The sequence below is a fragment of the Toxotes jaculatrix genome, chromosome 15, assembly GCF_017976425.1.
Source record: "Toxotes jaculatrix isolate fToxJac2 chromosome 15, fToxJac2.pri, whole genome shotgun sequence".
Classification (NCBI taxonomy): Eukaryota; Metazoa; Chordata; class Actinopteri; family Toxotidae; genus Toxotes; species Toxotes jaculatrix.
In genome coordinates this window covers 7795396-7821198 of record NC_054408.1, presented here as the reverse complement: position 1 = coordinate 7821198, position 25803 = coordinate 7795396, and the positions used below count along the sequence as shown (strand labels likewise).

The window sequence follows — 25803 nt, the reverse complement described above, 5'->3', positions numbered from 1 at the left end:
TAACATGTACATTGCCCTCACTGTCTTTAGACAAATGTGTCTGTATACCTTTTAATAATGTGCACATCAATATGTTACATCCACAGGACTGTACACCTTACCTCTGTAAAGGTGCAATCCCTTGTTGGCAACTCAAATGTGAGAAATTATTGAACATGGCACAAGATTATCCAAAGGCATTGATTTTTCTGTTCAGATTGAAAACAATGATCCATTTGCTTGAAATAAAACTTTCAGCCCAACATGTGAACATCAGTGGGAAATTGAAAATAATAATCTTTGTGACATTTGGTGTGGCACCCTCCTGTGGACAACTGAAGGAAGTGCACCAAGTCCAGCCTGTGAGAGTGACACTCAGTATACACATTTCACCTTAGGGAAACAACAATGAAGTCAAGTGGCCTGAAAAAAATGAATGTTATTTAGACTTTGAAACATTAACAGCAGTTTTGGTTAATGTAAATTGTTAATGGTTTCCAGTAAGTGATACTATTTATAGTGGTTTTATACAACCATAGAATAATTATTTAAAATTCACTCAGTTGCAAATGGCATACACTTAAACACCCAAGTTACACTTTTAATCTCTTCTTTTTGTATTTATGTATGCTGAACAGAGCTGAGCAAAAATAAAAAAGAAATGACCAACTTTCTGATCCTTCTCTATAACCATATTACATAGGTGAAAAACACACTGTGAGCACAGCACAAGTGTTCACAAGACCAATGTGTAGTTCCAATGTATAGCCAGCAGAGGGAGATAGAGTATGGCCTGCAACTGCACTTTGCAAACAGGGTTGTCTGCTGGACTTATTTGAGGACACTTGTGATTTTGCCAGAAGTTCTAACCCATTACCACACCAATCCAATTGATCTGCTCACTTACATACAGGACTTAAAAAGAGATGCATCACTGTCTCATATCCTCTCTTTTCTACCTATTCAGGCCTCGGCCATGCCTCCCCTCCCTGCCCCCCTGTTCCCAACACTGCTACAGCTTGTAGTACTCACTTATGTGAGTGGTGGGGCATACTATGGACACAAGCAACACCCTCAGCCATATCAGCCAGTGCAGCACCTCCAGCACATGGGCATTGGCAAAGAAGGCTTTCCTCAGCAACAGTACCTTGGCAAAGAGGTGCCCTATATGCAGTATCCCCCTTACAGGAAGGAGCTACCACAGATGCCCATGGTCAAGGGCAAAGAAAATGCTCGTAAAGGGGGTGGATACAATGGTGGTCAAGACAAAGGTGAGAAAGTTCAATATTTTCAACAGACACTAAACAGCAATCTTCCAAGAACACATAAATTCAGATCACAAATGCTACATGACCTGCTAAAACATGACAAAGCCACAAACATTTTGTTATTTTTAACAGCGTTAAGCAAACAATTTGTTTCCATTTGTTGTTTCTTCAAGTGCCAGAAAAGAATTGTTTATTTTAAAAAGTATTTTATTCACCCATCTGAGTGTCAGTTGTGTGCCCATGTTTGTGCTCTTCCTTTTGGCAATTGATAACCAAAATTTTGTCAATTTAATGTAATAGATTCTGGTTCTGTTTCTCATTCTTCACAGGTCAGACAATCCCCAGTGGTGCTGAGGGAATTCCTCAAGGAGAGCCAGGCCCAGCTGGGCCACCTGGACCAGAGGGACCTCCAGGGCCTCCTGGACCTCCAGGGAATGGACAGCCAGGACCTGTGGGACGGCCTGGACCTCCTGGTCCACCAGGACTGCCTGGAGTGGGCAAACCAGGTATGCCAGGACTGCCAGGCAAGCCAGGAGGAAATGGTGAGGCTGGGCCACAAGGAGAAATGGGTCCCAGGGGTGAGCAAGGGCCACCTGGACAGCCAGGGCCTCAGGGTCCTCCAGGACCTCCTGGGCTGCCAGGAATAGGTAAATCAGGGGTGCAGGGACTACCAGGCCAACCAGGGCCAAAAGGAGAGCCAGGTCACAAAGGTCTGCCAGGACTACCTGGATTACCAGGACCCAAAGGAGATAAAGGAATGGGCCAACCAGGACAACCTGGTCACAAAGGGCTCCCAGGACCCCCAGGACCAGCTGGCCCAAGAGGACTTCCTGGTTTTGCAAAACCTGGGTTGAATGGGACACCAGGCCCACAAGGACCACCTGGAGAAAAAGGACATCCTGGAGAGCAAGGACCAGCTGGGCCACCTGGTGAAGGAGGACAGCCTGGCCCACCAGGACTTCCTGGTCAAGGAAAGCCAGGTCAAAATGGCCTGCCAGGACAGCCAGGCGCACCAGGTGCAAAAGGTCATCCAGGACCACCAGGTTTGCCAGGAAAGCCAGGACTGCCTGGATTTGGTAAACCAGGGCTCCCAGGACCAAAGGGTGACAAAGGTATGGGTGGGCCACTTGGATCTCCAGGACCAAAAGGAGATAAGGGCCACAGAGGACTGCCTGGTATGCTTGGACCCCCAGGACCAAATGGTCCACCAGGTCCTCCAGGTGTTATGGGACCCCCAGGAGGTTTAGGTGCACCTGGTCCTAAAGGAGACTGTGGAGAAGGAGGACCTAAAGGGCTTGATGGAGCCCAGGGTGACCCTGGTCCTCCTGGAATACCTGGTAAGGATGGTCTACCTGGAGACCGTGGAGACCCAGGGCCAAGAGGTCTCCCAGGACCGAGTGGTGCCAAAGGAGATGGTGGACATAAGGGTTTGCCTGGTATTCCTGGTCCTCCAGGACTTCCAGGGCCAAAAGGACAAAGTGGATTACCTGGTGAAGTGGGACCTCAGGGCCCTAAAGGAATCCCAGGCATGGATGGTGCAGGAGGACCAATTGGGCCTCCTGGTCTTCCTGGGCCAAAAGGAGATAGTGGCCCACCTGGTCTACCAGGTAATACAGGTGAGGGGAGTCCAGGTCTTCCTGGTCCCATAGGACCTCCAGGAAAAGAGGGCCCATCAGGACCCACAGGGCAACCAGGTCAGCCTGGCCCTCCTGGACCACCAGGCCCACCTGGAGCACCTGGTCTGTCTCCTGACATGGCTGGAGTACTCTCTGAAATGGGCCCTGGACTAGATGGTGTTAAGGCTGGTAGTTATGGTAAGAAGGGCAAGTATGGAGGCAATGGGGCAGAAGTAATGGGTGCCAGTGGGTTGGAAATGCCAGCATTCACAGCTCTAGTAACAACTCCCTTTCCACCAGTGGGCACTCCAGTTGTCTTTGACAAGCTCTTGTACAATGGTCGCCAAAACTACAATCCCCAGACCGGAATTTTCACCTGTGACATCCCTGGCATTTATTACTTTGCCTACCACATCCACTGCAAAGGAGCCAACGTGTGGGTGGCTTTGATGAGAAACAATGAGCCAGTGATGTATACATATGACGAATACAAAAAGGGTTTCCTAGACCAAGCATCAGGGAGTGCGGTGTTACCTCTACAACCTGGAGACACTGTGTATATTCAGCTGCCCTCAGATCAGGCTTCAGGACTTTATGCTGGGCAATATGTGCACTCCTCCTTTTCAGGGTACTTGTTGTATCCTATGTAAAACCACAAACTGCAGGGTGAGAGAGGCTTTAGTGAGAACAAAATAGGAGCATATTTTTGTAAAATACAAAGCATGATTATATATTACCTTAAACTGAGCAGTCTTTTAATGTAAAGTTAACAAGCTGTTGATCATCAACAGAGATGAGAGGACAAGACAAAATATTTCAAGGAAAAAGTTAAGTATGATGCTCTGTATATACAGCAGCTTTTATACTGTAAACCCTTGTAGCTGTTTAACTGGGAGAGCAAAGATTTATTATTTTACAGCATTGAAGTCAAAAAGAAAGGAGTAAAAGGCATTTAAAGGACACCTAAAATGGTTCCAAGTGTATTTTCTTGCATGTGAGTGACAAAAACCACAAGAGTGCAATTTGTTATTAGGTACAAAATCATGAAGAGAGTGTGTTAATAATTAATTATGCATACAAAAGAAAATGAAACCGTAAACAGAACAGTTCTAGTTGCACTGTTGAAACAGTGTCAGATTTTGCCCCTGCACCTCAAAACTGGCAGCTACCCCATGTGGCAAGAATGTGAAATAGAGTAGAAAACACAAGGACATTCTGGTAAGAAATTTCTATTTTTGAATGCAAACCTTTGTAAGAAAAAATACAGTCTCTCAACTGATGACAGCAAGCATGTAAAACGACCTCTTGAGAACAACAGCACAGAGCATTAAAAGGTTTGCATCACATCATTTTGTATATGTTTCAGAGGTAAATGCATTTCATTGTGTAACCTGCAAATGACTGAGTTTTGGGAAAATGTTAATTGTATAGACTTTAATTCTGATATTTGATAAGGATTCTGATAAGGATCAATCTCTCAAGCTCTGTGCTGAATTACCAAAAGACATAAATTTGAAAAATACAGTGTGGGAGCAACCTAAGTAACTTTCACTGTAGGTGTGTGAAGACATTACATAAAATAGGGACAACTGTCTTTGGAGTTTGACCAGCCATGGTAATTAATGTGCTCATTTGTGGGAGCACACAAAAATGGTCAAAATTATAAAATCACACGCATGTAATGTTACCTGAGCAAGCGTGTTGATGACTGACAATTGCTTCCATGAGTGAGTAAGAAAGAAGTGTAAGAATGTAATATTAATTAATGTTATGTTTTAATGTTTGCATATAGGTTTATTTGCATCTAGGTGTAGTTCTGTAAAGAAACAATGTTTGTGCAAAAATGTAAAGGTCAAACAAACACACCATTTTGCCCTGAACTATGAAAACCACTCCTATCATTCTATTAACACCACCATATACAGAAGAAAAAAAAAAAACAACACCATGCAGCAGTTCTGTGTCCCCAACTAAACCATAGTATTATGCAGGTGTGAGTGGCAGCTGGTAATGAGAAAAGCATAGATCTCTGAATGATGTTAAATTATACAGATATTACTACAATTTAATATTCAGCAGGGATCAAACAGTGTTCCACTCAGTCCTGTTGTTTGAAGTAAACAAATGAACATTTTTCTAATGACTCTGCATTTGACTAGTTTCATTTTTTCATTTTAATTTAAAATTCAACTGTTAATATTCTGTGACTCTTTTGTAAGCCATGATTTTAAATTAGAATAATTTCATACATAATCCTTTTATACTTGTAATGGCATATAATAATACATAAGAGGGTGTAATATGTGGAAAAAAATTTATGGATTATACTTTTGAAATGAAACTCTTCAACAGTGGGACTTTGTATTTAACCAGTTCCTCTGGTGTGATTTGTTTAGAAGTGAGATGACTAAATTAGGTTCCACAGTATCCTTGGCGTGCCCCATCCAGTATGTTGTGCTGAGAGGTTTGTGGAGAACACATATAAATATGCATTACAATTAACAGACTGAAGTATTCAATGCTGCAGCAATTCATAACAAGAATTATGTCAATAATTTATTATTTTATCTGGTGATCACCTCCATGCTATGAAATGGACATCAAGCATGCACAGTTTTAAAGGAAAAGTACATATATATTTCTCCATTTAACTATGGTGCTAACATTTTCAGTGTAACCAATGAATTTATGTCTTAAAGTTTAATGTTTATTATTGTCTAAGTTGTTTTTTTCTAAATAAAAATTGTTTAATTAAAAAAACTGTTGATTGTAGGATTGGCAGGTTCCATCTGTCCTGGCTGACACACACTTCCACTGAAAAGTGATACTCTCATGTTCAAGTAACCTGGTCGGTTGCTGATTTTTCACCTTCCAAGAAAGATGGACATAGTAGGCAACTGCCAAGGACCACATAACTCAAGGGGCCCAGACAACTGCAGGCCTACTATGTGTCTGCTGGTTTGTCCTAATTTAATTCAGAATTTGTTTGGCAAAGCTGAAGCACAATATTAACTGACAGAACAAGGGGCACTGTCACTGTAGTGTACACCTTGCATACTTTCAATCCAGTTTCGTTAATTCACTGGGGGCTCTATAACCTTAAGTTTGCTCAAAGTTGCAAATGACAAAATTTTTTTACCTTGTTTAAGTCTTCAGAGGTCAATATGTGTTTGAGGGAAACACTGTAAACACATCTGAGTTTATCAGAGATGCGGATATGTGGAGCTATCACAGCTGTCTACATACTCTCACCCTCACCCACTGCAAATATGGCAAATGACAAATCACAGAAAAACGTTACACACTGTACACCGAGTGAGAAACATAGTGGAATAATAGAGTCCCATAGCGTGTTCACACCTGTTCAGAAGAAATACAACTATATATATGAAGGCAGAAATGTTAAGATCAGCCAGTTAAAAGCACCTGAAAGGGTGGAACAGGAACATTCGGGAAACCTTGCAGTGCGCAGCTTACATCGTGATGAGAGGACAGATGCTGATGCTGCGGTGGGAGGTCTTTCGGTTGAAGTCTGAGATTGTGCGCATGCGCACAGCTGTTGCAAACATACATACATCCAAACCCATCTTTTGTTGGTGCAAATTTAACGAACAGCGAGCTCGACCAGACGCAAGGGACTAAGCAGAGGTAAGCGTTGTTTGTAAGCTAAATTTTACACGGTGTCTGCTGCTCTCTGTTGTCATTGCCGATGATAAAACGACGATACGTTCTGTATGTTAAACGAGTCCTAATATAAAGAACGTATCTGGTCAAACGTAATGCTAAATTAGGTTAGTTAGCAACAAAAGCTAACGCACTAACCTAAAAATCGATGTAGCGGCCCAAATAGTCTGCCTGAAATGAATCATTTTCGGTTTCGGGTTTAATCAGTTTCTGGCTTATTATGGCTGATTTCATGCAATTGTTTATTTGATTTTTTTTCTCGCCTCTGATTGCGTCTTTTTGGTGTTCTTACTCCTGATCCATGGTTGTGTCCGTGCTCTCATTTTGTGACACGAGCAGGTTAAAAGTGTCAAATGTTTTGTCTATAGCTGAAACTATTAATGAACTGACAAACATAAAAATAACTGGCAACTATTTTGAGAAATGATAAATGCACCAAGTTTCCTGACATCTTTTAGACAAGACAATTAAATAAAAATAATTGTTAGTTGCAGCTCTAGTTTTGTCAGGTTTTGGCTTCTGAAATAGGATGTGTTTTGCGTGTTAGCAGGTTTCTCTCAACATGACATCACGCACAGGTCCTAGAAGTGCTGGTACCAATGGAAGTGACTTTAAACACAAAGAAAGGATTGCCCCACACTACCAAATGAGGCAAGTAGATTCTACTATATCTATTTGTGATGTTGCCCATTAAATGTCAAAGTTATCTCCAAATAGCAATAATATCTAAAAGGATTTCTAACATATCCTGATATTCTGCTTTCTATTTTGCAGTGCTTCCCTGAAGTCAGAGGTGCGGAAGTTGAACTTGGTCCACCTTCTGATTTGGCTGCTGATTGCTGCACAGGTGATTGTCAGCCACTTCAACTTGGTGTCACATGACACGGTGTCCATGCCGTACCAGTGGGAGTACCCCTACCTGCTCAGCGTCCTCCCTCTGGTCTGCAGCGGTCTGTCACTCCCAAAGAACAATATCAGTTACCTGGTTATATCCATGATCAGCGCAGGGCTGTTCACTGTGGCCCCACTTATTTATGGTGGAATGGAGATGTTTCCTGTCGCACAGCAGCTCTATCGCCATGGAAAGGCCTACCGCTTCATTTTTGGCTTCTCTGCAGTGACTGTTATGTACGTCATAATGGTAGTTGCTGTTCAGGTGCACGCCTGGCAGTTATATTACATGAAAAAACTGTTAGACTCATGGTTCAGTGCCACTGAGGAGAAGAAGAAGAAATAATGGAGGGAAAAAAGTTGTGACTGGGCAAAACTGTGTTTTTATCTTAATTTACAGATGAGTTTGACACAGAAAAGATATGTAAGATAAAGTATGATGTACAATTTATGCTGAAACCTGTTTTTTGCTTTTTATTTTGTCACCATTATTGATGATAAGATTCAATCACAGTGCACCCTCTTCATCACTGAGTCTGGACTGCTGCTTTGCCCCAAACAGAGAAAGATGATGAAGATCAGGACATTGTTGTCATCTCTATAAAAATGCTGTCATGATTTGAACAGAATAGTTATAGAGGTGTTCATACTCATACAACAGAGTTAGGGCATGAACTATTCCACCATATACAGTCCTCTGCAAAAATTTTAAGCCCTTTAGATCTTTAGATTTTTATCCATCATGCAGTACCATCTACCATGTCTACAAAGTTGTTTTGAAAGCATCCTAACTTTAGTTTTAATGCCTAAAGTTCTTGCACAGCTCTGTACAGTTTGCATAGAAAATGCCGCTGTATATGTTAAAGGAAGTCATTTGTTTTAGTTGCAGGTGTGCTAATGTTCTCTGATTCTCCTTCATTTAGTCTACCTGTTACAATAGCTCTTTTTTTTTTCAAGAATGCATTTCAGTCATTAAAAAGGGTGGTAACAACAGTAGCTACCTGTACCGTCATATTTTCAGGTATTTTCATTCAGCATCAAAAAGCCAGCTATTCATACTATTCAGCCTGTGCACATGAATACAATATGCACTGTAAACCAAATAAAAATAAATGAATGCTCTTCAACTTTAAATCTGATGTTTTATTATCTTTTTAATGAGGTAATTCAGTCACAATGCACTATGTCCAGATGGTGTGCGGCTGCGCAGAGTGAATGCCACGTACTGGCTGACGTTGACAGTGTGGAAGACGCTTCCTGATGCTGGCCCGGGTCTTGCTAGGCTAACTAACAAATTTGATTTTCACGGTTTGCTGAAACCTGTGAAATACAGCGTGGTCAAGTCGTCTGATTCAGGTGAATGACTTTCTTGGGTTTGGGGTCCAGTTTGTATTGTAGTTTAGTTTTAACCATACATCAGTTTATGTGGTATCACTGTTTGACTGGTATGTTGCTAACTAGCAAGCTAACTAGCTAGCGTTACTTGGCTAAAGTAGTGAGCTAAAGCTAAGCTAGCTCGCCCAAACAGGTGTCGAGACGGATTTGTGTGAAGTTACTTTCAAAAAGAACCCCAACTAATCTGCTGTTACTTAAAGGAATGATAAGTTTAAACATTACTTAGTTAAGAATGTGCTGTCTTACCTAGCTCTGAATGGCTATTAAAGGCAGCTGCTACTGTTACAATTGATACAGGAAACCACTTTTTGCCGACCTATTTCTTAGAAGTGAAATTAAGGCGTACAGTTTTACTCTGCTTCATGTCACCACACAATGAGATATTAAAAATATTATTGCTTTTTGCTCAGCGCACCTGGTTTATGTTGTGACTGTTGACACTGTAGTGGCAGAATGGCCTAGCAAACGCTAGCAGTTAGTAGAGGACTCCTGTTAATGGGCCACTGACAGATGACTCTGCGATTGAGCGTCTTTTACAATCAGGGTTAGTTAAGCGACACTTGAATGACATTTTAAACGTTTGGTGTGTTAGAGTCAGTATCGGTATATACTAGTTTGTTGTTGTCCTCATTTAATATAAATGTATGCTAAACGTTAGCTACCACGAAATCCCTAGCATCCAGCTAATTATTCATCTGGCTAGGACGGGCAAAGCCGCAGCATTTCTGGAATTAAATTCACTGTAGTGAATTGTCTTGCCTAGATCATGAGTAGGTAGCGTGGTAGTTAATCCAGGAGTGACTACACACAATCAGTGAGAGACGTTCATTTATTACACACTAATAATGTAGGTGTAGGATTGAATATCAAACAAAACCTGTGGGTTTCACTTATCTAGCATTCAAATTATTTCATTATATTTTTCTAAAAGAACCACTAAACTCAGTAGAAGGCTTTGATTCTCTTATCTAACCTGCTGATATTTTGGGTCAAAGTCTGTAAGGACATTTACAATAGCACAGAAGAGTCTTTGCCACCTCACCCAGTGATGTTTGACCCTTAGACTCGGCAGTTAAAGTGAAACTGTGTGATGCTGTTACTGAGGAAGCCTGATCAAATCCTTAGAGTTAAAGGGCAGCTCTCTTGTCTTTGTAATTGTCAAGTGTACCTTGTCCTTGTTAAAGAAACAACCACCTTTTAGTCATAAATGATGACCCTCACAGTAACCACTTCCCCCCACCTGTTAATGTACTGGCACAGACCAAGTTTCAATTTGGCTATAATGACAAATATGTGTTGTTGTTATTATTTTAGTATTGTGTGATGATGCAGCACACTTGGATGGATAAGCCTGGCTCTTAGAGTGCATGAACTGTAGGCTTATTTTTCAATGTAAAGTATGAAGGCAGACCAGGATAACCACATATCTACTCATTAGCAGCTGTGGGTAAAGTAATACTGCATCTACAGTTACTTTTCCTAATGATCTCAAAGTTTAATATATAACAATACAGTATCATTTTCCTTGCTTTTTCCTAAAGAATAGTTCATCAGCAATGTAAATGTAAATGCTGTTTTGTGCCATCCTGTCCTGTGCCTTGGATATTATTAGAATACCACAATGACAATGTATTGTACTCTTAAAGGTTGATGTACATATAATGGTAAATAATTGACAACTTTCAGTATCGAGCAGGGTGATTGGCATTTTCTTATTTTATAATCTTTCAGTCTAATGCCAGTAAAAAGTCATGCAGCTTTTCACTGTTATTGCAGCCTGCAATGTTTGGGGTGAAGAAGTAGAAAATTTTAAAATTTAATAATTTTTTAACTAATAACCATCTGGTTTCTATTTGCATTCATTTGTTTAATTTTTCTGCGTTAATCAGCATATAGTGAAATGTAGTTGTTATACTTCAGCACTAAAACTGAAATTTCATCTAACTGACATTGACAAAGACAGAAGGGAAGCTGGGGCAATAGACTTTTTGTTTAGATCGATGTTTTTAATATCACCCCTCCTCTAACTCTGTTAAGTGGTGGGAGCAGAACAGGTCGGACGGCACCATGAACGGCCAGCTGGACCTGAGCGGGAAGCTGATTATCAAAGCCCAGTTGGGTGACGACATCAGACGTATACCTATCCACAATGAAGACATCACTTACGATGAGCTGGTGCTGATGATGCAGCGTGTCTTCAGGGGCAAGCTGCAGAGTAACGATGAGGTTACCATCAAATACAAGGATGAAGGTGAGTTAGGACACAGGCCCTTTGTTCTAATTGGTCTCAAGTGTAAAAGTTGACAATTAGTTTTCCACTGTCCAGCTTATTTATTGTGAACTAGTGTATAGTTTATGATACTTGACCAGGTTATGTGAACATTTGACAATGTAAGTCCAATAAGGGAATTAAATTGTTGTTTTTTGTGGTAGACATATTTGCCATTCAGTGAATCATCTGGTCTCTCTTTTCTGTTTTTTTGTAGATGACGACCTCATCACTATCTTCGACAGCTCTGACCTCTCCTTCGCCATTCAGTGCAGTAGAATACTCAAACTGACTTTGTTTGGTAAGCATATTAAATCATTTCCTTTCTGTTGCCCCTTCATAGACAAACACAACTGTGCAAGTGAATTTTGCCATGAGGAGTCCAAACTTCTGGTCTGTTGATGTAGAAAGTCTTTGATCATATGATGATGTTGTCATGATAAACTATAAACCACATCGGCTGTTGCAGCAACCAGTCACTGGAGGGCAGTCCAGTTAATGTTTCACACAACAAACCTCAGCTCTCCACTGTCAAAGTGAAAGTTGTCTGCACTCCGTTCTGACTAATTTTGGGTGGAATGTTTGTGTGTCTCTTACCACTGGTTCAGCAAACAAACACTGACAGGTGGTAGATATACTCACAAAAGCCCTTTGTGCAAGTTATACTAGGTCTTAATTTTAAATATCTTTTAAATATGAGCCAGCCCAGCTAAGTCCACATTTATTCTGTGGCAATGTGACTTCAGGTTCATGTCATAGAAGAATTAATTACATTTCTTGTTTTTATCAGTAATAACATGTTGAATAAAATTGTTTTGAAAATTCAGGACCAGACTACATATAGTACATTACTTGTACGATAATGTCTGATTATGATTGTTAATCGTTAACAGGAGCCCAGCAACAATATGGCATACGCCAGTTATGTTAGAATATAAGCTATTACTGAATTAGTCTGTTTTGTCAAAAGCTGATCCGAGGATGAAAAGTTTTAACTGAAAATTTGGGCATGAAATTAAAGAAGGCAGATACTCATGCAAAGTTAATGTTGAGGAGTGTAGTGTTTCTTTTCATTAATTTAATTGTACTAATCAGATGCCATCTAGGAATGTTTTCTTTCAGCCACTGTAAAAATATGTGCTCATACATAGCCATATACCTCATGACTGGAATCGGTACATGTCAAAATACAACTTGAGGTTTTCACCGATGACATCTTCTGGAAGGCCATTTCTACATTGCATGTGTTTTTGCTAATGCTCATGAATTATTCTCTTTCCTGTAAATGTTCATTAATTTAAAGGCAGTAATGTGCCCCAGTGTTTAGTTGTTGGGTAGTCTACGGTAAATGGTGTTTCAGGGTTTTTTTCCTTCCTGCCAGGAAAGGAAATTGTTGTAGAGATTTACCAGTATGGGAATACATACATAAATTAAGTCAAACTTTAAGTTAACTTGAGTCTACAGAATATTGCTGTCAACTATAAAAAAAAAAAACATATCTGAAAACCATAACACACCATGGCATCATGCAAATTTATTATCTAATTTGTAATGACAACATGATATTGTTTCCTGTGCTTAGCTTCAGGCCAGTCTGGCCTCCTGTTGCTGCTATTATTAGCCAGGGAGCTGAAACATATTAGTTTCTTCTTCTTCTTAAGAAAATATTTTACTTTAACAAAGATGAGTCCTGGCTCGTCATCACATGGCATGACCTCACGTGGAAATGATACCATCAGACATGTGTCGAGATTCAAAGAGAGCAAGAGTAGCTGGGTTCTCATGGAAGCCAGTGTTTCAGCCGAGTACCTCATGACCCCATGCATCTCTGTTGAGCATTGTCCACTCAAACAGAGAAACTTGTGTGAGAAAAGAATGTCTGGCAATCTCTACTCTTACATTCATTCCTCACCAATAGTAATTTCACTCCTCAGCCAATTTGGAATGGGAAAATAAAGGTACACAGTAGTCAGAGCGACCTATGTGGTGCAGGTGACCTTGGGCTGGAGACTGTGAAGAACTTTGTCTTGTTTTGGTTGTTTTAAGTTTATTTTACTAAGTAAACACAGAAAGTTCAAACAGGCACTTAAGTATGTTTCCTTGTAAACTGTAAGCTGACAGACAAGCTGGACAACAAACCAGCATCCTCATGCCTAGTGTTCCCTGCTCCATTGTTAGTTAAATGCCTAGCTGGCAGGGCATGCTGGTGGTGATGATGATGATGATGAAGTTCACTCTGTCCCTCTGTCATTCTGGCTGCTGCTGTGAAAGGCTTTGTGAAATCAACCGTGTGATAGATGATCCCTGTAATCCCAGGCACTCAGAATGTGGAGCTAACAGAATTTGGACAGATCATAATGTCAATCACAATGTGCACATACTTAATATAGAATTAACAGCTTTTCCAGACCAATGAATTTTCAAATTTACTGTTTATAAAAAAATTTACCTGCATCATCAGTTTATATGTACAGTACTCAAAGAGTTTATTGGAGTGTGAGGTTATGCTGCTTGATATTCTTGCCGCATTTTTTTTAGTTTACCATATGCTAGGCTGTTGACGCATTTCTTTACAGTCTGACCCAGATATTCTTTGGAGCTTATGGTTGTAAATTAGTTTGAGACCACAATCTATGTCAACGAGCGGTCCAAGTCAGTATTGGCTGTGCTGAGATGGAGAAATGTTCGTCTTTGGACGTCTTTGCTCAGCCACGTTTCCCAAATAGAAATCAAGGTTTGTTTTTTTTTATTTGCTCACTTGCATCCTCTCTCTTCTTCTTAATGTCTGCAGTGAATGGTCAGCCGCGGCCTTTGGAGTCCAGTCAGGTGAAGTACCTGCGCAGGGAGCTCATTGAGCTCAGGAATAAAGTCAACAACCTCCTGGATAGCCTGGAGCCCCCCACAGAGCCTGGCCTGGCTGCTACAGCACTGGACAGTGGCAAGTACTCCGATATACAAACGCACATACTTATTACTGCTTGTACAGTTAGTGCTACACCAGCCTACCGCAGCTTATTGCAGAGAGATCAATATTAGTGCATAAGTTGACCAGTATATAACAAGAAACCACAGTACAGCAATGCCACACTAGGTTTTTTTAAATTTAGAAACAGTATCTCTATCACATAGTTTTTTCAACCAGAGAGAACTGACAAGTTGATATTTTTTTGTCCTGGTTAGCTTGTGTCTTGGTCATAATTCCTTAAAAGACAAATGTAAGGGATTCATATCAAGATGTTGGTTTTTTGTTAATCTTTTATGTGAAAACAAATTACTATTGCCCATTATATTGATATGTGATTTAAAAAAAACATTTTATATTCATTTTTTAAAACCATTAAAAGTCTAACTTCAGCATCAACCACCAAAATCCAGTATCTGTCGGACTGTTCTAGAAGAACACACCGCAGTTTCTTGCATTATTTACAGTCTTTTCTGCTGTGTGTGTGTGCACATCTGCTCTTTGAATTGTTTTAACATGAAAACTCGCAGCTTCTGCCTATTGATGAGAGGCACCCAAAAATACTTTTGCATAAAAATAAGATTTATGTAGAAAACAAGTTTATAGCCCTAACAGTTGCATATGTGCAATACACCAGATACGGTAAACCTGCTGGATCCACAACAAGCATTATACTCCATTAGGCACTGGCAGATGTATACACACACAGCCAAACATGATTTGACTTCTTTTTTTTTTCTTCTTTTTCTTATTAATCACAAAACTTGTGTTAGGCCTCTTAATCCAGATGATGGGGACTGCAGGCCTCATTAACAAGTACCACTTGTTCATATTCCACGTGCTCACTTCCATACTCGTAAGATCTGTATCCCAAATGGACACTGGCACTAGACTGAGACAGTTTATAAGACTCAGTCATTGTTTGTCATGTTTTAATAACTTTTTTTTATTCCATATGAAGATTTGTATGGAATTATACTCTACATTTGTAACTAATTATTTACTGCTTACAATACCAGTTCAGTCCAGTTTGATTGTGGTTTCTCACCCACACACTTACGCATGGCTCAAGCAAAAATACGCCCTTCCCTTGTCATTGTAACTGACCAAAGCATTTATATGAGGAACATGTGCCGTCATATTACAGCATGATTGTAGGGTACTGTATTAAGCTGTTTTTTTTCTTATATGCATTTCATTATTGCCACATTTTCTGTTCTTCTTTGGTCTTTAAACATGTTTGTTTTTTTTTTTTTTAGAATCAGTGGATGGACGCGAAGGCAAGGTTGTGGCAGCAGATCCCACAGTGAAACAGGCCACTCCAGTCAGTGCAGCCAGCATGTCAGCCTTCGACCCACTGAAAAACCAGGACGAGGTCAACAAGAATGTCATCTCTGCTTTTGGCCTGAGCGAGGACCACGTCCAAGGTATTGCACGCCATCTAAAAGCAGAAATTAAAGGTGCTAACTTAAAGTACAATCATGTGAAAAATGAAGTACGTCCCATGGAAGTATGTGGCTTTTTCAACATATTTTAACAAGAACATTTTGCAGTCATGTAAATAAACAAAAAAGAGATCAGTCACAAAGAAGAAGTAAGTAGACCCATACATTAATCACACCTTCAAATAAAATTAGAACCAGGTGTTCCAGATTAGATGCCAATGATTAGAACCTCCTCAGGGAGTGCAGGTGGGACCTGTCTTATTTAAAGCACTGACATCTAGGACCCGGTGTTCTCTTTACTGTTGAAGTGTGTGGTGTAACCATGCCAAGATCTAAGGAACTCTCTTAAGACCTTCAGAAAAAAGGTTGTGGATGCCTATGATTCTGGCAAGGCATTTAAAAACATCTCCAAAATATTTTAAATAAATCATTCCACTGTAAAGAAAATCATCTACAAGTGGCATAAATTTCAAAGCATCATTTTTTTCCAGGACTGGCTGCCCTAGCAAATTGAGCCCAAGAGCAGACTGATGCAAAATAAAGTCACTAAGAACCTCAAAATTTCATTACAGGATCTGCAGGTAACTCTTGCAACTGTTGGTGTCAAAGTGTGTTTCTCTACAATCAGAAAGAGGTTGCACAAATTTGACCTGCATGGGAGGTGTGCCAGGAAAAGCTTTTCTGTCCAAAAAGACTATCAGAGCAAGACTACAGTTTGCCAATGAACATATAGGCAAAGACCAGGACATTTGGAATAATGTTTTCTCTGGACAGACGAATCAAAGACAGAGGTGTTTGGCCACAATAGGAGCAGACATGTTTAGCGAAGACCAAAGGCAGCTTTTCAGGAGAAGAACATCATTCCAACTGTGAAGTATGTTGGTGGGAAATGTTACAGTCATCGATTGAGCTTTGACATCTGCATCATGCCAAAGAGTGCTTAAAGATAATGTTAGGCCATCTGTCTGAAAGCTGAGGTTGAACCAGAAATTAACCTTTTAACTGGACAATGATCTAAGCACACTAATAAGGAATGGCTCAAACAGAAGAAATGGAGGGTTATGGAACAGCCAATTCAATGAATAAATCCCATTGAAACGTGATGGAGTGATTTGAAACAGGCATTACATGAAAGAAAACCCTCAACCATCTTGCAGTTGAAAAAAATTTTCATGGACAGAAATTCCAACTAGCTGATGTCAGACACTGGTGGACAGTTATGCCAAATTCCAACAAGAAGTTATTTCTGCTAAAAGGGGAAATACTAGCGTCTGACACCAGCGGTGTCCTTGTCCACAGAAGAAAATTACAGCTATTGATATTTTGGTTGAATAAATGATTGAAAAAGCAAAATTTCCTTGTGATTTTCTTGAACCATTTCACCTTTATCTGTAGGCACTGTATATACTGTACTGTAGATATGTTGAAAAAGACCATTTCCATGGGATGTACTTGTTTTTTTCCACATGACTATTTGTTTTGTGTTGGTGCTATCATGTAAGGTGCTCATACCTACACTTCATGTTTGTTTCCCTCTGTGCTACCTGAGTAGCCCCCCCAGCAGTTGCACCAGAGGAGCGCTCAGGAACCCCTGACAGCATTGCCTCCTCCTCATCTGCGGCCCCTCAGCCAGGAGTGCCCCCCCAACCGCAGGCTCCCTATTCTGGAGTACAGCAGGCACACCCAGCAGGCATGGATGGTAAGACACATGCACATACAGATACCCCCAAGAAAGCCTGCATGTGCTCCTTATATTTAAAACTTGCGCACACTCTGAAGCAGGTATGTGTTTGTAAGAAAGTATGTAAAATGGCGTAATGTCCTAATGACCACAGGGAGTCACAGACTGTGCAGTGTGGGTGGTTAAACAGTGACAGATGTTTTACAGTTTTGCTGTTACATGGGGTGTTTATCCAACATTACCTCCAAAGTAGCCTCATTAAATATGACCCCCTGTTGAGCAAGACATATTGAATATTCTGAATGTTCTGAAATACTCATCCAGGATTATTTGGTTTCCAAAAGAGCAGTTGGAGCAGGAAGCCTGGAAAAATATCCCATGATAACTATTAGTGGGTCTTATTTGGTTTACAGACCAGATAGTGGAATTATATTTGAAGTGAGAAGAACTAACACAGAACTTGAGCAAATGCGGCAAATAAAAGGACAAAAGAACAAACTGAGGTTAAATCTTTCATGGGATGAACAATATACATCCAGGGTCTTTGTTAATGGATTGTTTGTAGCCTGCAGATTCCCAGTTGCATGTACTGTAAGGTTATTACCTTTTTTGGTAATCAAATCCATTGTGTAGCTGACGCAACAAGTTTCAGTGAGTGAGAAATTGTCCCTGAGTCTCACCGTGGTGGAGCTGTAATCAACATTATGTAAACAGGAGTATCAATGAAATTAGCATTTATCTTGCTCAGAAGAGGCCTTATCACAGCTCTCCCCTGTGTGCGATTTTTAACACGGATGTGTTGGATCCCGACCAAAGCCTTAGATAAAGATAAATGAACAAAGGATCATGCAGTATGTTGAAAAAAACAAATGACTTATTTTACTTAATGATCTTCTTTGCCAGTGTCCCATGTTTTTTTTTTCTCCTTACCCCAGCTTCTTGCTTAACTGTAGGGGATTCTCTTGCTTTTTTTCCCCCTCTTCTTGTGAAGAAAGGCTCAAGCAGGTGCAGCCATTAAGGTGAAGCAGTTTGTATTGTTTACCACTTTGCAGTGAGCAGATTGGATTGTTTTCAGCCAATAGTTTGGAACAGATCAACATGGAGGCCACTGGAGCAAAAAAAGACGCCTCATGTTACACCCTGTGAGAGCTGTAACTTGCTCTCAGAGCAGTCACACCTGCAACATGACTACTTCCATTTAACTGGTGGTTTGTGGTTTGGCCTGGTTAGCATTGCAGGGTCTATCCATAGGGCTCAATAAGAGTTTTTGATCCAGAAGGAAGAGTTACGCAGTCACAGGGTTAGCCAGAGACACACCATACAAACAGCCAGCTCAACAGAAAGCTGCTCAAGGTTATTTTTCCCTTCCTTTTCTCAAGGACAGGCAGATAAATAACAGACTAATAATGATAATAATAATAATCTAATCAGTGACTTGTTCTTGCTGATTTGATGTTTGATTCTGATATGATGTGGTGATGCGGGGATGTCATCATGGAGGTCTGACAATCGGTCCAAGCTCTGCATGGGTGTAAAATTGGCAGCCCTGCTTAGCTTACTGCAGGGAATGACTGGGCATGTTTTTGTGGAATTGTTATTGTTGAGTAATAGTTTCAAGTTGCTGACCATTGTTGTTGTTGACCATCCAACTTCTACTGAAGCACCTGAGTGTTAAGTAATAACCCCAATGAAGTTCAGCCAGTTTTCCTACCATCTCCAGGGGAGTTGTTCTGTACCCAAAGCTGAACTTTTACCTCTTTTTTGGGGCGATAAGTAAAAAGATAATATACCCTCTGACATCAGTCAAGTATTGTTACTGCACACGTCCATCTTGTAATCTTATGGCAGGTTGTTATATACCTCAGCTGAGCATGTGTGGCCTTTTAAAGGTAGCCTTAAGCTTTTAGAGCAAACTTAGATTGCTTGTTACCGTAAGAATCCCACTAACAAGAGCCATAAGCAGATGGTAAAGATTTCAACCTGTTGTCTCTCAGATGCTGATGGACCCTTGGCAATAGTTTACATCTGTGCAAGAACAAAACTGTAAACGTGCACATCCATCAGCGGGTCAGACATTTGCTCAAGGCTCTTTATCAGATGGGCCGATGTGCGTTTGGTGTGAAATGTTTATTTAAAAATAGGCCTGTGTTCTCATGACTCCTTCTCAAGGCATGCATGGAGATCAGCAGAACTACAGCCAAACACTTCTTTGTTCCAGTGAGAATAATTTTCCCTAACTTGGGGTTTTTCTCCTGAAGCAACGCTGCGCTGTCTTCAGCGAGCCGCCGGTTATGTTTTTGTCCCTGACAGCTGACCTCTTGGCTACACTGGAGTGAAATGAACTCCCAGGCTAAAGGTGTCTAACAACCATGCATCCTTCTGTTGCTCTTACATAACAGTCATGATGGATTACAGACTGGGGAGAACAGGAGAAGAAGCCAATTTCACACACATGCCTTAAAGAATGTGGTGTTCATGTTAAAGCTGCTGTCAGTGAGATAACAGATGTTTGCCACGTCACTTCAATGCTTATAAAAAGACACCAAAGAGGTATGCTGTTTTAGCTTTATATTTAGTTGTCAAGTGTTTCCCTGACCAGTGCAAAGTAATATGACTTGTTTTCTGTCAGTACAATGGGCCTTAGCTGCTCAGACTATACGGAAAATACACTGGTGAGCCAAAATATTATGACCACCGCTGCGTAATAGGCTCTTGGTCCTTCGCGTGTTGCCAAAACAGCTCTGACCCATCAAGGCAGGGACAGCAAATCCCTAAAGTCCTGAAAGCTGCGAGGTGGAGCTGCCATGGACTGCAGCGTATCCCTCAACACCCTGTTGCCAATTCATAGTTTGTCTGTCCTTGGATCATTGTTAGCACTTCTGAGCGGGAGCACCCCATGAGCCTTGTTCTTGCGGAGATGCTCCCAGCCAGTCATTCGACCATAACGAGCTGACCTTTGGTCTTTGCACCTGCTCATTTGTACCGTATCCAACACATCGACTATGAGAACCAATTGTTCCCCTACGGTCTAATATATCACAGACCTTGACATGGACTGTTCCTATGAGATAGTCAGCGTTATTCTCTTCATCTGTGACTTCAGAGTGTATTTATTTAAATGTGCCAACATAAAGTGAATTTTCTTGTATGTGCCGCAGGAATGATTTGAATAATGAATTATCTGATACAGAACAAGGATTGTTTTTTGAGTCCTTCTTGAGGCTCTGTGACAAGGCAGAATAATCTAAGATAAGTTCATAGTCTCCTTCCAGCTTTGCGTAATTGTAGACACTCAAGAAGTGAAGGTTGCCACAATATCAGCCCTCCCAAAGAGTGGAAAATCAGCACCAGTTTTACCAGCACTTGAAAAACCAGTGAACCCCAGTGCAGCCCTCTTTCATTATACCTCCTCTCTTTGTGCTTTTCCTGTGTCGTCACTCCAATTTATTTGCCAGGCAGGAGATTTGGGAGTAAGATTTCGGCCTCGTTAAGGAAGAACACCGGTTTGCCAAGTCTTTGCATGTTTGCTGAACATCCAGGCGTTCAATGGAAAACTTGATGAGCAAATGAAAATAAGGAAAATAAGGTTCTGTGTTCCTGAGACATAAAAATAGATGTGCAATGGCATCAGTCAAGCAAAAGAGTATTGATTACAGTCATGCTGTTACGATGTGGTTAGCATGTTTAACCATGCACTTCAGGCTTCTTTGGATATTCACAGGCCTTTTTTAAAGAAATACTGTTTAAGGCACATCACTGAGATGACTGAAGTTGTAGAGAAGATGATGATTGTCCTTCACATTAGCACGTAGGCAGAGTGGACTGGTGAAATCATAGTTAAAGCAGTGCGAAAGGAAGTCATTGTCTGCAGATGTAGACACGTCTGGTGCTGCAGAGGTCAAGCTCTTGTCCTGATGCAGGGAAATTTGCCTGAGTTACGACTGTCTCTCGGCCTAAATCACCTCAATAGTGGATCCATCTGTCAGCCACAGCGTAAGGAGAATTGCCTCCTTCTCTTTATATGTGTGTTTACATCTGCTGAGGCACCTGCATGCTGCTCGGTAGCTCAGAGCCAATTCTTACTGTAACTTGCCGTAGAGATTTCTGTTGGCACGGGGCTATTGGCAACAAATGGTCTTATCAGAGCGCTTGCAGCTGTTTTCACTGAAGCAGTTGTGTGTTATTCTGTCCAGATGCACAGGTGTTTCTGTGAAAACACACACCGTGCTTTACATTTTGTCACTTCATGTGTCCTGGGTGGACTGGATAGCTATCTGATCTCAAAAAGAGCTAAGTAAATGCAACCAAAAAGCTTTCAAGATGAATTTGCTATTCGACTGCATTCCTGTCAAATGTTGAAATAGGGTAAAGGGATCTGTTTCTCCAAGACACATGCATAGTCTTTACTCCCAACTCTAACTATGTTAATAAGTGGTAAGTTAGTAAGTAGCTGTTAATTGCTAACTGTTGATTGTAACTTAACAACAACAAAATGCAAGTACTTTTTCTTCTGGTGTATTAATGGCAGTTACCAAACAGCTTCAGGCTTCAACCACCACCCCCTTTATTTATTGCATTTTCAGTTCTTGTGTACTGATAATGCTTGTCCTTGTCTCTTCAGGTCAGGTGTACCAGCAGTACCAGGCTCCAGGTGGATACCCGCCTCAGCAGCCAGGTGCCCCACCGCAGCAGCAGTACAGTATGCAGTACCCTGGTAAGAGTAAAAATGAGTGGGTTTAAGAAGGAAAAAGGTAGCTGCTGTGCTGTGAAGCAAGGTGGTCCTCTGTCCTCACTACGGTGAATTAAAGAGACTCCCTCTCTCCATCCCTTTTTCAGCAGGATACAGCCCTCAGCCTGGAGCCCCTCAGCCTGGCCCACCACAACCACAGCAGCAGCAGTTCCAGAACTACGCACCTCCCTCCTCCCAGGCTCCTGCCCCTGGCCCAACCCCAGCTCCGGGTTTCCAAGGTGGCCAGCAGCAGGCCCATCCACCTCAGGGAGCCCAGCAATATCCACCAGGAGCCTTCCCGCCCCAAAACTATACCTCCCAGGCCTCCCAGCCCGCTAATTACAGCCTGCCGCCCAGCTCCCAGCCCGGCCCAGCATACCAGCCCCGCCCGGGATACACCCCGCCTCCAGGCAGCACTGTCACCCCTCCACCGGGAGCTGCTAACCCATATGCCCGCAACCGCCCCCCTTACGGCCAGGGCTACACTCAGCCAGGCCCTGGATACCGGTAAAAGAGGAGGACAGCTGATGTTACTGATCCTCATACACCCCCAAACCCCTACCCTCTGTGTGGCTCCAGCTATTTGGAGTGGGTGCAGGAAACATTGTTTTACTGCTCTATATCACCCACCCCTCTCCCTCTCGTACAAATATTAAGCCCAAATAATAAACAAGCAACCCCCTCGCCCCAGTCTGATGGTTAGTGTTTGTATGCTGTCTCTTCAACACACCATTCTGTTCTGGCCCTGCTGTACATCTCCTTCTTCTTCCCCTGTTGCCACCACTCTCCGCTCTGCCCTCTTGTACCTGTCATTTTAAACATGTAACCAGTCTGTATGCACACACCAGGGAGACCAAAACAGGCTGTTTCACAAACTGATTATCGCCCTTTCCATGGTAACACTTCATTTTGCGTGTGAGATCAGCATCCACATTCTGCATTTGTGTCTACATGTCAGTGACAAAAATCTCAACCGATTGTGTTGAGTTTACTGAGCATAGATGCAGTTATAAGACACTATCTAAATGAAAAGTTACCCCTTTGTCCTACCCCTTTTTTGTTTTTAGGTTTTTTTTGTCTTTATTTGATCAATTTTACCACCATGTCGGTATTGCCCCGTGTTGGGAACACTAGCTAAGTGATGGCTTGTGGGAGGTGTAGATCCCCAGTGTAATGAAGAAGGCCTCTTTTGTTTAGCTTGTCATATCACCTCCAGTAAAGCTTGCTATTCCTCTCTCTTTTTCTCTTATCACTGGTTTTTACTAATATATCAAATCAAATTCCACCTTCAAGTGAGATTAGTTGTTTATGTATAAACTGTAACATTTTTTTTCTTGAACCTAATAAATAATTGAGACCTAGCTGGAGTCCCTTATATTTTGTTTTGTGTTGCTCTTGGCACTATTGTCTTGCAGTCTGCCTCTTAACACACTCTCTTTGTGGTTTCTGAGTTCATGTCTCTGTTAGGTTTGGCTTCGCTCTTCCTTTCTCCGTGACTTGAATTTGGAAAACTGTGGTAATGCTGGTATTCCTATTTTGTTTTTTTTTTCCTGCCTGTGGGATGTGGTTGGCTGGGACATGTGGCATGGGAGTATGTGGTTGGTCTTTCATGTCAAATCATCTCACTGAGTGCGAGGGATTACGTGCACAGGGTTTATTAAAGATAATTCAGAGAAATGTGTTTAGTTACTCTGCATCTCGTCTGTGCCAAATTGAAATCACTCTTTTTCAATGAGGTTGTGGACTGTAAATGGTCTGCACTATCTATACAGTTTGCACAATGTTAGGGACACGAAAGAACGCATCATCTCATCTAACTCTTAGGAAGAAAGCAAATAAGGGTATTTCCCAAAATGCAAAACCTTCCTTCCTTTACCATAAAAAACAATGAGGTCAAATGGAAAATGAATATTACTAAATATAAAAACAAGATTTATTGCTGGAAACATACATGGTGCATCAAAAAAACAACTGCTGTCATGACGTTTAAAAACCCTTGCAATTTCTCTCCGATGATTTAAAGTTTTATGTACACTTTGTAGCAAGTTTGAACACAAAAACAAATCATGTCATTTGCTTATGTCAATTCCACATTGAAGCTCAGTTTTCTATTTTTACATATATATATATATATATATATATATATATATATATATATATATATATATTTTTTTTTTTTTTTTTTTTTTTTTTATTCTTTTATAAAATATAGGACTGCACAGGTGTTAAAAATACAAAATTATTTTGTTTCCAACCAACTCCATAGAAACTCTGAGCTCAAACTTTTGGTTTTCTTACAACAGATCAATGTATCAAACTTTCTGTGATCAGCGGTATGCGTACTGTATCTCACACCATATACATATATGAACAAAAAGTTAATACTGTGCAAACTGCATCTGCTAATAATAATCCCTTAGGGCCAGCAGAAGGTCAATTCTGCATGTCTGCTTGTACTTGTGTTTTACATAGTCCAAATGTACAATGAAATTATGGTTGGCACCTTTCTGTATACAAATGACCGATGCGTGTGCTCACTGACGTGCAAGTTTTTTACTTTCTTATCTCAAAAGCTCGAGCACACAGAATATTCAAAAACAAACCCTTGATAAATAATATCATACACGTTATTACACTTTGGGAGCCAGCTTCCCAACATTTTCTCTGTGATTACCGTATATTCGACATTTTGGGTCACTTAAACTCCTGCATTCTTTTGTCCCTCGTGACATTTTTTGATAAATAGAAAGATTAAGACCAATGTTACAAAGAGTTTTGTGACACCTAATAGTTCACACCTGGGAGAGTAGGCTGAGTTCAAACAGACAGACCCATCCACAGTGTCCATGGTAACATGAAAGAAAGGCCCACCTCCCTTCAGGCCTAGACAGGTGTCTTCTTCTTCCTCACCACCTAGGAAGTCTTCCTCCTGGACAGCTCTATGGGGCTTTACCACTTCCCAGGTATGGGTGTGCCACACTCGTACCAGCCTACATAGGTAACATGTGACTTTCCTCCAAGTTCTCCAAAGCTGACAGGTTCCTGTCTCATTGCTCTGTAGAATCCTGGTACAAAGAAAAGAGGAGTCTGTTTTATATTCTATATATTATTATTCCCAAGTACTTATAACACTCAGCAGTTTCAATTTGAAAACCCTGAAGAGTATGAACAGGGAAAGTAAGTTGTACTCTCTGAAGTGTCCCTGAGAATTTAATACTGCTGTGGAATGATATAAATCCTGACTGCTTAGGCTGCAATATGTTTATTTATTTATTAATTTATTTATTTTTGTCAATTGCAGTCTACACAATAAAAAAGATAAATGATCGTATCACTTGTTAGTACAAACCAAAATACCTGGCCTGCTTGGTAGCTGGTCAGGCAACATCTGGGTGCCGGTCCGGCCATCCAGGAAGGAGTCTACAAATTGACAGTGATCCTCACCGTGCCCCGTCTGATCTCCAATGTTGTAGAATTTCCCTACAGAGATGGAAGAGGCAGGACCTTAAGCATTCTCCATCTGCTGATGGATATTGTATGATACAGCTGAAAGTAGATACTAAATGGGTTTTGATTTCAAACTGATTTGCCATATTTGTCACTTAAATGTTCCTCACTCGGTTATATCAAGTTGAACCATTCAGGAAACCTTTTAGATATCGATGCCAAAAATGCACTGTTATGCAACTGAAACAACAAAGTTCCAGAACAGCTGACGTTTTGCAATTTTTTGCAGCGCTTTCCAAAGTGACCTGTAATTTGCTAGCGGCCCCTCAGTAGCTGCTTGGTTCGCTCACATTTCAGTAGGGCTAGGTATCATTCAAAATTTTTTGATACTGATACTGATACTTTGCCTCTGATATCGATTCCAGATACTTTTTGCA

The 25803-nt window shown here is 41.0% G+C and overlaps 4 protein-coding genes across 12 annotated transcripts in view; 3 read left to right on the top strand and 1 right to left on the bottom strand.

Moving 5' to 3' along the window:
- The first annotated feature begins 955 nt into the window (after positions 1 to 955).
- On the top strand, positions 956 to 3513 carry col8a1a (collagen, type VIII, alpha 1a). Its single transcript, XM_041057528.1, has 2 exons — positions 956 to 1250; positions 1577 to 3513. Exons 1-2 carry the CDS (start codon positions 956 to 958, stop codon positions 3511 to 3513), a joined length of 2232 nt encoding a protein of 743 aa, XP_040913462.1.
- Positions 3514 to 7103: 3590 nt separating this feature from the next.
- On the top strand, positions 7104 to 8362 carry jagn1a (jagunal homolog 1a). Its single transcript, XM_041057609.1, has 2 exons — positions 7104 to 7198; positions 7322 to 8362. The coding sequence occupies exons 1-2, from the start codon at positions 7110 to 7112 to the stop codon at positions 7782 to 7784; spliced, it is 552 nt and encodes a 183-aa protein (XP_040913543.1). The 5' UTR covers positions 7104 to 7109; the 3' UTR covers positions 7785 to 8362.
- A 302-nt stretch (positions 8363 to 8664) lies between these two features.
- tfg (trafficking from ER to golgi regulator) lies at positions 8665 to 22574 on the top strand. 3 transcript variants are annotated; one of them, XM_041056833.1, is made up of 8 exons: positions 8665 to 8794; positions 10871 to 11084; positions 11320 to 11403; positions 13894 to 14040; positions 15324 to 15491; positions 17062 to 17208; positions 21812 to 21904; positions 22027 to 22574. In XM_041056833.1, the coding sequence occupies exons 2-8, from the start codon at positions 10901 to 10903 to the stop codon at positions 22428 to 22430; spliced, it is 1227 nt and encodes a 408-aa protein (XP_040912767.1). In that variant the 5' UTR covers positions 8665 to 8794; positions 10871 to 10900; the 3' UTR covers positions 22431 to 22574. The 3 variants fall into 3 exon arrangements, with proteins under 3 accessions (XP_040912767.1, XP_040912766.1, XP_040912764.1); XM_041056832.1 differs by having other exon boundaries at positions 15324 to 15524; positions 22030 to 22574; XM_041056830.1 differs by having other exon boundaries at positions 15324 to 15524.
- A 903-nt stretch (positions 22575 to 23477) lies between these two features.
- Positions 23478 to 25803, bottom strand: part of LOC121194170 (target of Nesh-SH3) — a 50839-nt gene continuing 48513 nt past the window's right edge. For 3 of the 7 annotated variants that reach the window (XM_041056823.1, XM_041056825.1, XM_041056826.1), the window contains 2 exons: positions 25277 to 25399; positions 23478 to 24984 (listed from right to left, as the gene is read on the bottom strand). In XM_041056823.1, the coding sequence (XP_040912757.1) occupies positions 24869 to 24984; positions 25277 to 25399 (239 nt within the window). In that variant the 3' untranslated portion in view covers positions 23478 to 24868. The remainder of the gene's footprint in view (positions 24985 to 25276; positions 25400 to 25803) is intronic. The other 4 variants (XM_041056827.1, XM_041056829.1, XM_041056828.1 and 1 more) reach the window with 2 other exon arrangements.

Excerpts from the sequence above, each read along its gene's own strand:
- jagn1a (XM_041057609.1), top strand. The coding sequence starts at position 7,110 with ATGACATCACGCACAGGTCCTAGAAGTGCTGGTACCAATGGAAGTGAC. Across the intron at positions 7,199-7,321 it reads GCCCCACACTACCAAATGAG|TGCTTCCCTGAAGTCAGAGG; the intron begins GCAAGTAGATTC and ends TCTATTTTGCAG.
- tfg (XM_041056830.1), top strand. The coding sequence starts at position 10,901 with ATGAACGGCCAGCTGGACCTGAGCGGGAAGCTGATTATCAAAGCCCAG. Across the intron at positions 11,404-13,893 it reads ACTCAAACTGACTTTGTTTG|TGAATGGTCAGCCGCGGCCT; the intron begins GTAAGCATATTA and ends TAATGTCTGCAG. Across the intron at positions 21,905-22,026 it reads GTACAGTATGCAGTACCCTG|CAGGATACAGCCCTCAGCCT; the intron begins GTAAGAGTAAAA and ends TCCCTTTTTCAG.
- col8a1a (XM_041057528.1), top strand. The coding sequence starts at position 956 with ATGCCTCCCCTCCCTGCCCCCCTGTTCCCAACACTGCTACAGCTTGTA. Across the intron at positions 1,251-1,576 it reads CAATGGTGGTCAAGACAAAG|GTCAGACAATCCCCAGTGGT; the intron begins GTGAGAAAGTTC and ends CATTCTTCACAG.